This window comes from Entelurus aequoreus, linkage group LG14 (genome assembly GCF_033978785.1).
Source record: "Entelurus aequoreus isolate RoL-2023_Sb linkage group LG14, RoL_Eaeq_v1.1, whole genome shotgun sequence".
Taxonomy (NCBI): Eukaryota; Metazoa; Chordata; class Actinopteri; order Syngnathiformes; family Syngnathidae; genus Entelurus; species Entelurus aequoreus.
In genome coordinates, this window is record NC_084744.1 from 11,610,857 (window position 1) to 11,625,807 (window position 14,951).

Here is a 14,951-nt window from a genome sequence, read left to right on the forward strand (position 1 = left end):
GTTCTCTGTAACAGAACAGTGAACAAATAAATACTAAATAAATAACATACCATAGAAGTAAACAAATATTAAATACATTAATAATCTTTATCTCAAAAGAAAAAAGGGTTCAAGATCAGAAGTTCATCATAATTCTTGTTCTGTGTACTTTGTGAACACTTGTAGTTTGAACAGTATCTTAAACTGAATCATATTGGGGCTTTGTTTGATTTCTTTGGTTAATCCATTCCATAATTTAATTCCACATAGAGATAGGCTAAAGGTTTTAAGTGTTGTACGAGCATACAGATGCTTTAAATGATTGAAACACAAATAGATTAATTAACTTGTCCAAGTAGAAAAATCTATTTTTTGTTTTTTATTTAAAAAATAAAACTAAAGTACAAATGTATTATAAATATAGTATATAAATAAACACACACTACTGTTCAAAAGTTTGGGGTCACATTGAAATGTCCTTATTTTTGAAGGAAAAGCACTGTACTTTTCAATGAAGATAACTTTAAACTAGTCTTAACTTGAAAGAAATACACTCTATACATTGCTAATGTGGTAAATGACTATTCTGGCTGCAAATGTCTGGTTTTTGGTGCAATATCTACATAGGTGTATAGAGGCCCATTTCCAGCAACTATCACTCCAGTGTTCTAATGGTACAATGTGTTTGCTCATTGGCTCAGAAGGCTAATTGATGATTAGAAAACCCTTGTGCAATCATGTTCACACATCTGAAAACAGTTTAGCTCGTTACAAAAGCTACAAAACTGACCTTCCTTTGAGCAGATTGAGTTTCTGGAGCATCACATTTGTGGGGTCAATTAAACGCTCACAATGGCCAGAAGAAGAGAACCTTGATCTGAAAGTCGACAGTCTATTCTTGTTCTTAGAAATTAAGGCTATTTCACAAAATTGCTTGGGTGACCCCAAACTTTTGAACGGTAGTACATATTGTGTGATTTATATTTATTCCATACTTGTTTCCACTTCCGCGCCTTAAATCGGAGTCCTTAATCTCGATGTATGCAAATATAATGACAATAAAATCCATTCTATTATATTCTAAATTAGATTTTCCGCTAAGGTTATAATTCTCCTCTTTTGTTTAGAAGAATTGTTGTACATGTTACTCATGTTGATTCAAAATAATCACATGCCTTTTTAAGCACGTTTCACGAAAAACAACACTTAAATTGGGCAGTTTTTGTCTGGACACAAGTATTTTTACCATTTTCTGACTTACCTATTTAATCCACTTATTTTCATACTTGCACTTTTCCCCTGCTGTTTTTGTTGTGCATTACTAACCCCACACCCCCCCCATTTCTATTATTTCAAGTCAACATGACTATTTTCCCGCCTGCTCCTCCGCAGGACTTCCATTTCACCCGACTGCTTCTCACCTGTGAGTTCATGATCCTGATGGTGGTTTTGTTCCCCACATCTTTCTCGTAGCCTTCGGTGGGCGCCGCGTTGAACCGCAACACGGCATCATGAGCATCTGAAAAAATGCAAATCACAAAGCACATCAGGCCACACAGGAAGTGCAACGCCACAGTTCAACAACGACTAGTGTAAATTGCATGTTGCATATAAATACAAATAGTCGCGTAAATTGCATGTTGCAGGACAATACACATAATAGCGTGAATTGCATTCAGAAGGAAATTAAAGATAGTCTATATTGTATGTTACAATAAAATACAGATACTAGCCTGAACTGAATGTAGCATAAAAGATACAGGTACTATGGTCAAATGTAAAATGCATAAAAATGCAGACGCTCGTGTAAATTACGTTAAGCATGAAAATACAGATAGTAGTGTAAATTGCATGTTGCATATAAATACATATAGTAGAGTAAATTGCATGTTGCAGGAAAATACAGATAATAGCGTGAATTGCATTCAGAAAGAAAATAAAGATAGTCTAGATTGCATGTTACAATAAAATATGGATACTAGCCTGAACTGCATGGAGCATAAAAAATACAGGTACTATGGTAAAATGTAAAATGCATAAAATGCAGACGCTAGTGTAAATTACATTTAGCCATAAAATACAGATACTAGTGTCAATTGCATGTTGCACACAAACACAGATAGTAGCGTAAATTGCATGTTGCAGGACAATACAGATAATAGCGTGAATTGCATTCAGAAAGAAAATAAAGATAGCCTAGATTGCCAGTTACAATAAAATACCGATGCTAGCCTAAACTGCATGTAGCATTAAAAAAATACAGGTACTATGGTAAAATGTAAAATGCGACATTTAAAAAAAAAGCATCTCCTTTCTAAATGGTCTGTGTTTTAATTGCATCAACAACACAATGCAGTGATGACGCATATGCATCCATTGAATATATATTGCACTCATTCACGCGCTAATGAATTGAATATATGATTCTGCATGTGAATGAATGGAAACACGTGTACATTAAACACATCTCTTGATGATAATAATAATAATAAAAATACATTTTATTTATAAGGCGCCTTTCTGGGCACTCAAGGACACCGTACAAGATCGAAACAATAAAATTAAATTGGATAAAAACAACAATAATGTTGTTGTGGAGTGTCAGTGCTGTCTAGAGCTCGGCAGAGTAACCATGTAATTACTCTTCCATATCAGTAGGTGGCAGCCGGTAGCTAATTGCTTTGTAGCTGTCGGAAACAGCGGGAGGCAGCGTGCAGGTAAAAAGGTGTCTAATGATTAAACCAAAAATAAACAAAAGTTGAGTGCCCCTAAGAAAAGGCATTGAAGCTTAGGGAAGGCTTTGCAAAACAAAACTAAAACTGAACTGGCCACGAAGTAAACAAAAACAGAATGCTGGACGACAGCAAAGACTTACTGTGGAGCAGAGACGGCGTCCACAATGTACATCTGAACATGACATGACAATCAACAATGTCCACACAAAGAAGGGTAAAAACAACTGAAATATTCTTGATTGCTAAAACAAAGTAGATGCGGGAAATATCGCTCAAAGGAAGACATGAAACTGCTACAGGAAAATACCAAAAAAAAGAGAAAAAGCCACCAAAATAGGAGCGCAAGACAAGAACTAAAACACTACACGCAGGAAAACAGCAAAAAACTCTAAATAAGTCACGGCGTGACAGGTGGTGACAGTACACCTACTTTGAGACAAGAGCTATAGTGATGCATGGTTGGTTATGGTTTAAAGTCATACCCAACAATTGCGACAGCGACTTTACTGTCAACTGAGTTTCGTTTTTTAATGATTTCTGCTGGTGGTGTGCCTCCGGATTTTTTCAACGCAAAAAATGTGCCTTGGCTCAAAAAAGGTTGAAAAACACCGCTCTACAAGTTCAAACAGATGGCGCTGTAGTGAAAAAAGCTTGTATGTTATTGATATCTCGATGTACAGTTTTTACTTCATTTTTTTTGTGTTCTCATAGATCTTTAAAAAAATTAAAAAAAAAAAGCTACTAGCTAGTGCTCCTGTTGATACTAGCGTAATATTTGACTTCTGCTGATTTTACACACACATCATTTAAAGAGGTCATATTATGACTTTTTTCTCCCACATTTAAAACACTTCCTTGTGGTCTAATTAACCTACAATGGTGGTTTCTACGCGGATGTCACCAAAAAAAAAAAAGGTCACAAATTGGGCTAATTCCAAACGTTTGTTTGGAGGAAGTATGAAGTAAAGCAAGATTGTTTTATAAACATATTTGCCATGCCTGTATCATTTGATTTCACATTTTTGGGACTTATGCAGATTCCATATACACAAAAACAGGTACCAATCCCAGATGGCAAAAAAGCATTGAATCAACATTGAAATTTGTGACATTGAAAATGCTCATTATGTATGTTGAATTGTCAACCAATTCTCACATTAAATCAACGTTAATTCAACTATGTTATAATCAACTTGGAAATAATGTTAAATTCCGCAACCAATGTTGACATTGAATAAACCATGTTTCAACTACATTGTCAATAATGAAATAACATTGATGATATATATACATACATACATACAATACATACATACATACATACATACATACATACATACATACATACATACATACATACATACATACATACATACATACATACATACATACATACATACATACATACATACATACATACATACATATATATATATATATATATATATATATATATATATATATATATATATATATATATATACACTCACACACACACACTTAATATATATAATATATACAATAATATAAAATATAAAACTATTGTTTGTAAGTTATTGTAACACAAATAAATTAACTTCAGTTATGTCCAAGTAGAAAAATCTAAGTTTAGTTTTGTATTAAAAAAGTATAAATGCATTATAAATACAGTATACAAACAAACATATTTATTGAGATATAAATAAGTAAACATGATTATTAAAGTCCAGAACTTTATTTAAAAGTCATAAATAAATAGGTCATATATAAATATGTAAGTATAACTAAAAAAAATAAAACAAAAGTAAAAATGTATTATAAATACAGTATAAAAAAAATAAACATATTTATTGAGATATAAATAGGTAAACATGATTATTAAAGTCCAGATCTTTATTTAAAGGCCATAAATAAATATGTGAGTATAACTATTTACTCAAATAATAATTTGAGGTGTTGTTTCTAAATATATAAACAATGTATTTAATTACGTACCATAATCAAATAGAAAATAATGTATCAAATATATACACGATAATAACATTAAAATATAATAACACATAATCAATCATTCATCAAATATATAAATGTAACCCTGTAAAGATATAGTTTGACATAAAATAAAAATCATTAAAAGGATATTGATATGTGTTGTGTCATTCGTTTATTTGTTTTAAGGAATGGCATAAATTGTGCAAATACATAGTTTTTGTACAGTATATAATGCCAATTAAGGCCAAGGCCTGCTGTTCATCCAGTATACCACACGGTGGCAGTAACACATAGCACATGCACCTACTGTACTGTAGTTTTTTGTTTTTTTTTTAAAGACAGATTATTCAAAATGCAATACTGTAATTAAACAATGCAGTTAGTTTAAGTCAAAGGCTCTTGGTATGCATAAAGTACATGGTGTACATTTAGCAGGTCACTGCAGGTATTTGCGACATGATCATTCCAAATCTAAAAAACAACCACAATATTAAACATACAGTGGAAATCAAAACTGTTCTTTCCAAAAGCAGATGTTTATACAACTCCTCTGTGGGTTTTATTTAGATGCTGCGGGTGTAAGCTTTGAATTCAGGTTACATTTTTTCAAAAATGAAGACGTAGGAAGTTAAATAATTCAAGTCACGTCACAGTCTGTGAAAGTACATGTCTAATCAAATTTAACGGCATGATGATGAATATCCTGCTTTTTGGTACGAAGCGGCACGCAGTGGTCTTCTTTGAAGATAGAGTCATAAATGTAATTTCCATTATTGCTTTTATGCAATTCATCAGTTGGCCTATGTGGGATTTTAAGTGTGTGTGTAAATGTCCTTCCTGTGCTGTGTTTCTCGTACATTTATTTAAAGTTAGTGGTCAATATAGGCTTCCACTGAGTTTGGTGACTATATTCCTGTAAGAAGAAATGCATTGCTGATTTGTGTCAATTGTGTCCAGTTATAATCACATTTGTTGAATGTTTGTACAAGTTTTAAAAGATGTGATGCTCATTTCCGTTAGTCCATGCAGGGGTCCGCAAAATCCGGCCCGCGGGAAGTCCCGTTTTTTGTTTGTTTGTTTGTTGTTGCTTTTTTATTTGTCCTTTCTAATCCATTTTCTAGCGCTTGTTACTCTCGGGGTCTCCTAGCCATATATATACATATACACACATACATATACACACATATATATATATATATGTCTATATATATATGTATATATATGTCTATATATATATATATATATATATATATATATATATATATATATATATATATATATATATATATATATATATATATATATATATATATATGTATAGACATATATATACACATATATATAAAAAAAATATATATATACACATATACAGTATATATATATATATATATATATATATATATATATATATATATATATATATATATATATATATATATATATATATATATATATATATATACACACACACATACATATATTCACAAAAATTACTAATCCTCGTGGGAAACACTGCAATGCTGTTCACCTTTTAACTGGAAACAACATTGAGGTTGACCAGAGTCATGTACAAAAAACAAACTGTGGGGGCTGAATGCAAAGCGTAACCCGAGCAACCGGATACAGCCGTGTCACACGGGTGTATACTCTCTTAACTTTAATGCCATATTAGCATGTTTTGTTTTTTTTTATAGATTGGAGGTGTTTATTACACATCATGTGTAGGCCTTATTCAAATAAATACACCTGCAAAAAAAATAGTATTTTTATTTCTATAATTTCTAAAAAATTAAAAATTAAAATAATTAAACACAACATTTAGATAGATAGATTAAGAGACGATTCAGGAAGTGACCCTGAATGTTCAAGGAACTATAAGAGACACCTCCCGGCATGTGCGTGCTATTCTTGTGAGATATCAATCAATCAATCATATCAATCAATCAATCAATCAATCAATCAATCAAAGTTGACTTATATAGCCCTAAATCACGAGTGTCTCAAAGGGCTGCACAAGCCACAACGACATCCTCGGCTCAGATCCCACATCAGGGCAAGAAAGAACTCAACCCAATTGGATGACAATGAGAAACCTTGTCATTGTCATTGTCATCCCCCCCAATTTTTTTGAAAAAGTGACCCTGAAAGCAACACAAATTCGAGGAAGCACAATACACTTATGACCAATTCAACCAACAGCATTTACATGCAATTCCAATAATAATTGTAAAGTAAAGTAACATTTAAAGTGATACAGAAAGGGACATTGAATGCATCATCAATTCAATGACCTGCAAGAGACCCTGCTTATCACTTCCAGTAGGTGCACTATCCGCATTTACACATATTTCCTCTGACAAAGTCTATGCCTAATACAGGAAGTGACCTTACAGTTTTTTCCAATTGCTTACACCAGGGGTCACCAACCTTTTTGAAAGCAAGAGCTACTTCTTGGGTACTGATTAATGCGAAGGGCTACCAGTTTGATACACACTTAAATAAATTGCCAGAAATAGCCAATTTTCTCAATTTACCTTTAACTCTATGTTATTATTAATAATTAATGATATTTACACTTAATTGAATAGTTTAAAAGAGGAAAAAACACAAAAAAATGACAATTACATTTTGAAACATAGTTTATCTTCAATTTCGACTCTTTAAAATTCAAAATTCAACCGAAAAAAAAGAAGAGAAAAACTAGCTAATTCGAATCTTTTTGAAAAAATTAAAAAGATAATTTATGGAACATCATTAGTAATTTTTCCTGATTAAGATTAATTTTAGAATTTTGATGACATGTTTTAAATAGGTTAAAATCCAATCTGCACTTTGTTAGAATATATAACAAAGACAAATCATTATTTCTTCTAGATTTTCCAGAACAAAATTTTTTTTTTTAAAGAAATTCAAAAGACTGAAATAAGATTTAAATTTGATTCTACAGATTTTCTAGATTTGCCAGAATAATTTTTTTGAATTTTAATCATAATAAGTTTGAAGAAATTTTTCACAAATATTCGTCGTCGAAAAAACAGAAGCTAAAATGAAGAATTAAATTAAAATGTATTTATTATTCTTTACAATAAAAAATAAATTTACTTCAAAACATTGATTTAAATTGTCAGGAAAGAAGAGGAAGGAATCTAAAAGGTAAAAAGGTATATGTGTTTAAAAATCCTAAAATCATTTTTAAGGTTGTATTTTTTTCTCTAAAATTGTCTTTCTGAAAGTTATAAGAAGCAAAGTAAAAAAATAATGAATTTATTTAAACAAGTGAAGACCAAGTCTTTAAAATATTTTCTTGGATTTTCAAATTCTATTTGAGTTTTGTCTCTCTTAGAATTAAAAATGTCGAGCAAAGCGAGACCAGCTTGCTAGTAAATAAATACAATTTAAAAATAGAGGCAGCTCACTGGTAAGTGCTGCTATTTGAGCTATTTTTAGAACAGACCAGCGGGCTACCCATCTGGTCCTTACGGGCTACCTGGTGCCCGCGGGCACCGCGTTGGTGACCCCTGGCTTACACACTACATTTTATATTTTCCTACAGGTAACACAAGTCTACACACAGTAAACAAAACCACTGTGTAGATTTGCCTAATATTAGGCATAGACTCTGCTTCACATTTTATGCAAAATATTACACACAATGCTTTACACACAGCTTCCCATCTCGCACACAGATAACGATTGTGATACACACATCTTTACACATTACACAAAGATAAGAAATGTGAAGTTACTTCCCGGTCAAACCGAAGGGCTGGCTTGCCAACGACCACACAATGGAACACATTGGATAATCACATCCACCAGGTGTAAAGACACACAGGTGATACATTTAAAATACAGCATTCAAGTGGGTGCTACAGCTATACAGTTTTTTACATTTGTAATTTTTATCTCCAGATTTTTTTTCAAACCTTTTTATTTGTCTCAGATTTGAATTTGTACTGCATACCATTGTTGACTACTGTGATATGTTACTTTACCTGACTGTGGTAAGAATAAATATTTTCAGTTTGCAGCATCATTGTTGAGCACGTCTTGAAAAGATTACAGGATATTTTTACTTTCTCTTTAGGTCCTTACGTAAAGGCCCACTTCAAAGTAAACAATGACGATTGCTATGGATTTGCCAATATATTTTGTCAAGTTACAGTAATCATTCATCACATATGCTAAAAAGGTGGAGCAAAATGCCCCAAACATGTGATTTCTTATAGTAAAATAGGGGCTTTTACAAATGTGTTTTGTATCTATCACTGTTCTGGGTAACTCACTCCAATAGTGTCTTATCATTTGAAGTCTGTGTGAGTGAGAGCACAATAAAACTGCTTTTTTTTTTTTTTTTTTTTTACAAATTCTTGCTTTATTTTGATGAATGGGCATATGTTTTGACCGAAGTGTGTCATTTTGCAAATAATCTAGGAATTAAGAAAAAGTAATGTTGTGTTTGGAAAAGTGTGTAAAAAAAAACACAGTTAGTAAAATTGTGTGTAAGCAAATGGAAAAAACTGTAAACACACCACGAAATTCAAGGAAGTACAAGAAGAAAGAAAGTGACCCTAAATGCATCACATATTCGATTAACTACTTGTAGCTCTGCTTATGATCCATTCAATTCAAGTAGGTCCATTGTCTGCACTCACACGCAATTCAATATATATACTGTAACTGTCAGGTTAAAATTCAAGCTGTTACTCAGGAAGTGACCCTGAACGCATCACCAGTTCTGATTAACTGCAAGAGACCATACTTTTGACAATCAATCCCAGTAGGTGGACGGTCACCATTTATCATTTTTTTCCCCCATGATAAAGTCTATGAATATTACAAGAAGTGACCCTAAATGCACCCCAAAATTCAAGGAACAACAAAAGACTGAAGGGACGAGTCAGGAAGTGACCCTGAATGCATCACACATTTGATGAACGACAAGAGGCTCTGCTTTTGATCCTGTCAATTCCAATCAGTCCACTTTCAGCACTCAAAGTTGAACTACTAGGGGTGCTCAAAAAAATAAAATCACATCCGAATCGCAATTTTGATTTGATCCGATTTTATATGGATGCATCATTTTTGAGAATCAATTAAAAAAAAGTATTTTTTATTTTTTTGCAAATTATACGTTTTTTTGTAAGAATACATTTTTGGATTAAAACATCCATCCATCCATCTTCTTCCGCTTATCTGAGGTTGGGTCGCGGGGGCAGCAGCCTAAGCAGAGAAGCCCAGACTTCCCTCTCCCCAGCCACTTCGTCCAGCTCCTCCCCGGGGGATCCCGAGGCGTTCCCAGGCCAGCTGGGAGACACAGTCTTCCCAACGTGTCCTGCCTGGGTCTTCCCCGTGGCCGCCTACCGGTCGGACGTGCCCTAAACACCTCCCTAGGGAAGTGTCCGGGTGGCATTCTGACCACCTCATCTGGCTCCTCTCCATGTGGAGGTGCAGCGGCTTTACTTTGAGCTCCTCCCGGATGACAGAGCTTCTCACCCTATCTCTAAGGGAGAGCCCCGCCACCCGGCGCAGGAAACTCATTTCGGCCGCTTGTACCCGTGATCTTGTCCTTTCGGTCATAACCCAAAGCTCATGACCATAGGTGAGGATGAGAACGTAGGTCGACCGGTAAATTGAGAGCTTTGCCTTCCGGCTCAGCTCCTTCTTCACCACAACAGATTGATACAGCGTCCGCATTACTGAATAGAATAAAATAGGACAACATTCAATCAAAACAAAGGCACTTTGACTAAGACGATAACACAACTAACTGAGAATTTAGTTGAGCATAAAAGAGCCAAAAAGGTCGACAGAAACAAAATCCAATCATATTTGTTTTGTCTTGTTGATGGGTGGGACAAGTTCGGAGTCTATCCAATCACAGCTTTATAACGGTATACTTTGTAACAGGGGAGGTTGGGTTAGTTACGAATGACAGCCAATCGAATGCTTTTCCTCCTCTGATGAGGAAGTCAGTAGTCCATGCCAAAAACCAAACCAAAATGTGTGGCTTTAACATTTTCCACATCGTACTATGTGTACAACTGGGATAAAGTGTAGAGGACTTATTTGATTTTGACTCCTATGATGCCATCAGCAGTAGTCGTCGATTGTGACATCACAACTGTAAGTTCATATCTATTATTCCCGCCGAGTGAACGCGCATTCATCGCTAAACCTTCACTGCTGGGGCTTCATCTGTCCAAGACTGATTACTGCATGTAAGATCTGACAAACAATTATATTTGTGTTTATTGTACCTATACCTGTATGTGTTTGGAATTATTTAAGCCTTTATCGTGTCCGAAATATGAAAGAGTGATATTACTGAGATTGTAAAGAACTGTTTTTGATGCTACATACAACATTACCGTTCTTTGTTAAAGCACATTATAACATTAACGAAGTGTTTGGGCTTATTCATTAAACCAGGGGTCACCAACGCGGTGCCCGCGGGCACCAGGTAGCCCGTAAGGACCAGATGAGTAGCCCGCTGGCCTGTTCTAAAAATAGCTCAAATAGCAGCACTTACCAGTGAGCTGCCTCTATTTTTTAAATTTTATTTATTTACTAGCAAGCTGGTCTCGCTTTACCTGACATTTTTAATTCTAAGAGAGACAAAACTCAAATAGAATTTGAAAATCCAAGAAAATATTTTAAAGACTTGGTCTTCACTTGTTTAAATAAATTCATTAATTGTTTTACTTTGCTTCTTATAACTTTCAGAAAGACAATTTTAGAGAAAAAATACAACCTTAAAAATGATTTTAGGATTTTTAAACACATATACCTTTTTACCTTTTAAATTCCTTCCTCTTCTTTCCTGACAATTTAAATCAATGTTCAAGTAAATTATTTTTTTTATTGTAAAGAATAATAAATACATTTTAATTTAATTCTTCATTTTAGCTTCTGTTTTTTCGACGAAGAATATTTGTGAAATATTTCTTCAAACTTATTATGATTAAAATTCAAAAAAAATATTCTGGCAAATCTAGAAAATCTGTAGAATCCAATTTAAATGTTATTTCAAAGTCTTTAGAATTTTTTTTTTACATTTTTGTTCTGGAAAATATAGAAGAAATAATGATTTGTCTTTGTTAGAAATATAGCTTGGTCCAATTTGTTATATATTCTAACAAAGTGCAGATTGGATTTTAACCTATTTAAAACATGTCATCCAAATTCCAGAATTAATCTTAATCAGGAAAAATTACTAATGATGTTCCATAAATTGTTTTTTTAATTTTTTCAAAAAGATTCGAATTACCTAGTTTTTCTCTTCTTTTTTTTCCGGTTGAATTTTGAATTTTAAAGAGTCGAAATTGAAGATAAACTATGTTTCAAAATGTAATTGTCATTTTTTTCGTGTTTTCTCCTCTTTTAAACCGTTCAATTAAGTGTAAATATCATTAATTATTAATAATAACATAGAGTTAAAGGTAAATTGAGCAAATTGGCTATTTCTGGCAATTTATTTAAGTGTGTATCAAACTGGTAGCCCTTCGCATTAATCACTACCCAAGAAGTAGCTCTTGGTTTCAAAAAGGTTGGTGACCCCTGCATTAAACCATTGTATTCTTGGATGCCAAAAAGTGATTCATTGCAATACTTTGATATTGACACATCTCATCTCTGCATCAATTATAGGATTACCCTTAAGAGAGTTACATATATGATAATAAAGTACATACTTTACTGCGTTGAAGTAGCCTTTAAAAAGCTGAAATATACCCCAAACGGCAACTTATGGTTGCCAAAGTAATTCAAACTAATATTTTGATATTGACACATCTCATCTGTGCATCTCCTAAGGGTAGTCTAGTAATTTATGCAAGATGAGATGTGTCAATATCAAAATATTAGTTTGAATCACTTTTTGGCAGGCAAGAATACATGTATTTAATGAATACATCCAAACACTTTATTAATATTTATCATGTTCTTGAACAAAGAACAGTTAATATTGTATGTAGCTTTTAAACAAAAAAAAAGGTTTAAGCACATCAACATCGAATCAATAACAGTGCTGTCCAATCTCATTGATACCATAAAAATGGCCAACGCTTTCATTTTTTGGACACGATAAAGGCTTAAAGGCCTACTGAAATGATTTTTTTTTATTTAAACGAGGATAGCAGATCTATTCTATGTGTCATACTTGATCATTTCGCGATATTGCCATATTTTTGCTGAAAGGATTTAGTATAGAACAACGACGATAAAGATTGCAACTTTTGGTATCTGATAAAAAAAAGGCTTGCCCCTACCGGAAGTAGCGTGACGTAGTCAGTTGAACATATACGCAAAGTTCCCTATTGTTTACAATGATGGCCGCATGAAGTGAGAGAGATTCGGACCGAGAAAGCGACAATTTCCCCATTAATTTGAGCGAGGATGAAAGATTTGTGGATGAGTAAAGTGCAAGTGAAGGACTAGTGGGGAGTTGAAGCTATTCAGATAGGGAAGATGCTGTGAGAGCCGGGGGTGACCTGATATTCAGCTGGGAATGACTACAACAGTAAATAAACACAAGACATATATATACTCTATTAGCCACAACACAACCAGGCTTATATTTAATATGCCACAAATTAATCCTGCATAAAAACACCTGCGTGTTTGTTATGCTAGCTCCTAGCTCCTATGCTAGCTCCTAGCTCCATAGAACACGCCAATACAATTCAAACACCTGATCAACACACACAATCACTCAGCCCAAAAGACCGTTCACCTAACCCAAGGTTCATAAAGCTTATATATTTTTAAAAAGTTACGTACATACGCAAAAAAAAGTTGCGCACATACGGTCAAGCGATCAAATGTTTAGAAGCCAAAGCTGCATACTCACAGTAGCACGTCTGCGTCTTTGTCCTCCAAATCAAAGTAATCCTGGTAAGAGTCTGTGTTGTCCCAGTTCTCTACAGGCGTCTGTGTATCGAAGTCAAAAGTCCTCCTGGTTAGAGTCTCTGTTATCCGAGTTCTTCCATCTTGACTGCATCTTTCGGGAATGTAAACAAAGAAGCGCCGGCTGTGTACTGTTGTTGCTGACTACGTTCGAAAAATACGTCCATTTCGCACCGACAACTTTCTTCTTTTCTTGCTCAGCTTTCTTCTCCATAATGCAATGAACATGATTGCAACAGATTCACGAACACAGATGTCCAGAATACTGTGGAATTATGAAATGAAAACAGAGCTTTTTCGTATTGGCTTCAATGTGGAAGGCATACCCGTGTTCGCCGGTCTACGTCACGCGCATACGTCATCCTCAGAGGCGTTTCGAACCGGAAGTTTAGCGGCAAATTTAAAATGTCACTTTATAAGTTAACCCGGCCGTATTGGCATGTGTTATAATGTTAAGATTTCATCATTGATATATAAACTATCAGACTGCGTGGTCGGTAGTAGTGGCTTTCAGTAGGCCTTTAAATGATTTCAAACACATATTGTTACAATAACCACAAATATAAGTGTTTGTCCTTCATGTAGTAATCAGTTGTGGACAGACGAAGTCCCAGCAGTGCAGGTTTAACAAGCTAACGTGCTAACGTGCTAACGCGGTGGGAATCAATTTTTGGCAGGGGCCCCCCTAAAAAAAATTGAATGACCCCCGCCCCAAATGTGTTCCTGCAGTCGGGTCTGTGCTCACCCCTCCTTTCTCTGAATTTTGTGATTGGATCTGGAGAGGTTGACCGCCAGGAAGACAAATGCTTGTCTTCTGGGGTTTTATTTACTAAAATACTTCATTATAAGGTACAGACAATATGCAGACATACAATTTTTTTTCAGAAACGATTACTGTTATGATATACTGTATGCAGTGGCGGGCCGTGCGTTTCCCACCTAGGCCTTCAGTGATGTCCGACTTCAATGATTACCTCTCAAAGTACCATAATTGATGTCACCACATGACCATTGTTGGAGAAATACTATACAGGAACACATTTACACCCTACTGGGCATTGAATCACATCAACAGTATACAAAACGGGTTATTTTCTGGCGCATTTAAAAATCAATTAAAACGCATCAGCAATTAAAACATATACCCTAAATTTCTCTGCTTGGCTTATGCAACTTCTGGTCAATAAAGTTTGATTCAAAGTACACACTTCTCAAAGATATATTAACTGCCCTGACCACATGATGGCGACAAATACACATGTAACAATGTTAATTAAATGACAAGCTTGACACACTTTAACAACAAGAGTTTACAACTTTTAGTTGTAACAGAACAGCTACTGTCACACACTTGTGATC

The 14,951-nt window shown here is 34.2% G+C and overlaps 1 protein-coding gene across 4 annotated transcripts in view; it reads right to left on the minus strand.

The window, feature by feature from the left end:
• Positions 1–14,951, minus strand: part of st6gal2a (ST6 beta-galactosamide alpha-2,6-sialyltranferase 2a) — a 281,873-nt gene that overhangs the window by 65,379 nt on the left and 201,543 nt on the right. For all 4 annotated transcript variants that reach the window (XM_062068890.1, XM_062068892.1, XM_062068891.1 and 1 more), the window contains one exon: positions 1,401–1,498. In XM_062068890.1, the coding sequence (XP_061924874.1) occupies positions 1,401–1,498 (98 nt within the window). The remainder of the gene's footprint in view (positions 1–1,400; positions 1,499–14,951) is intronic.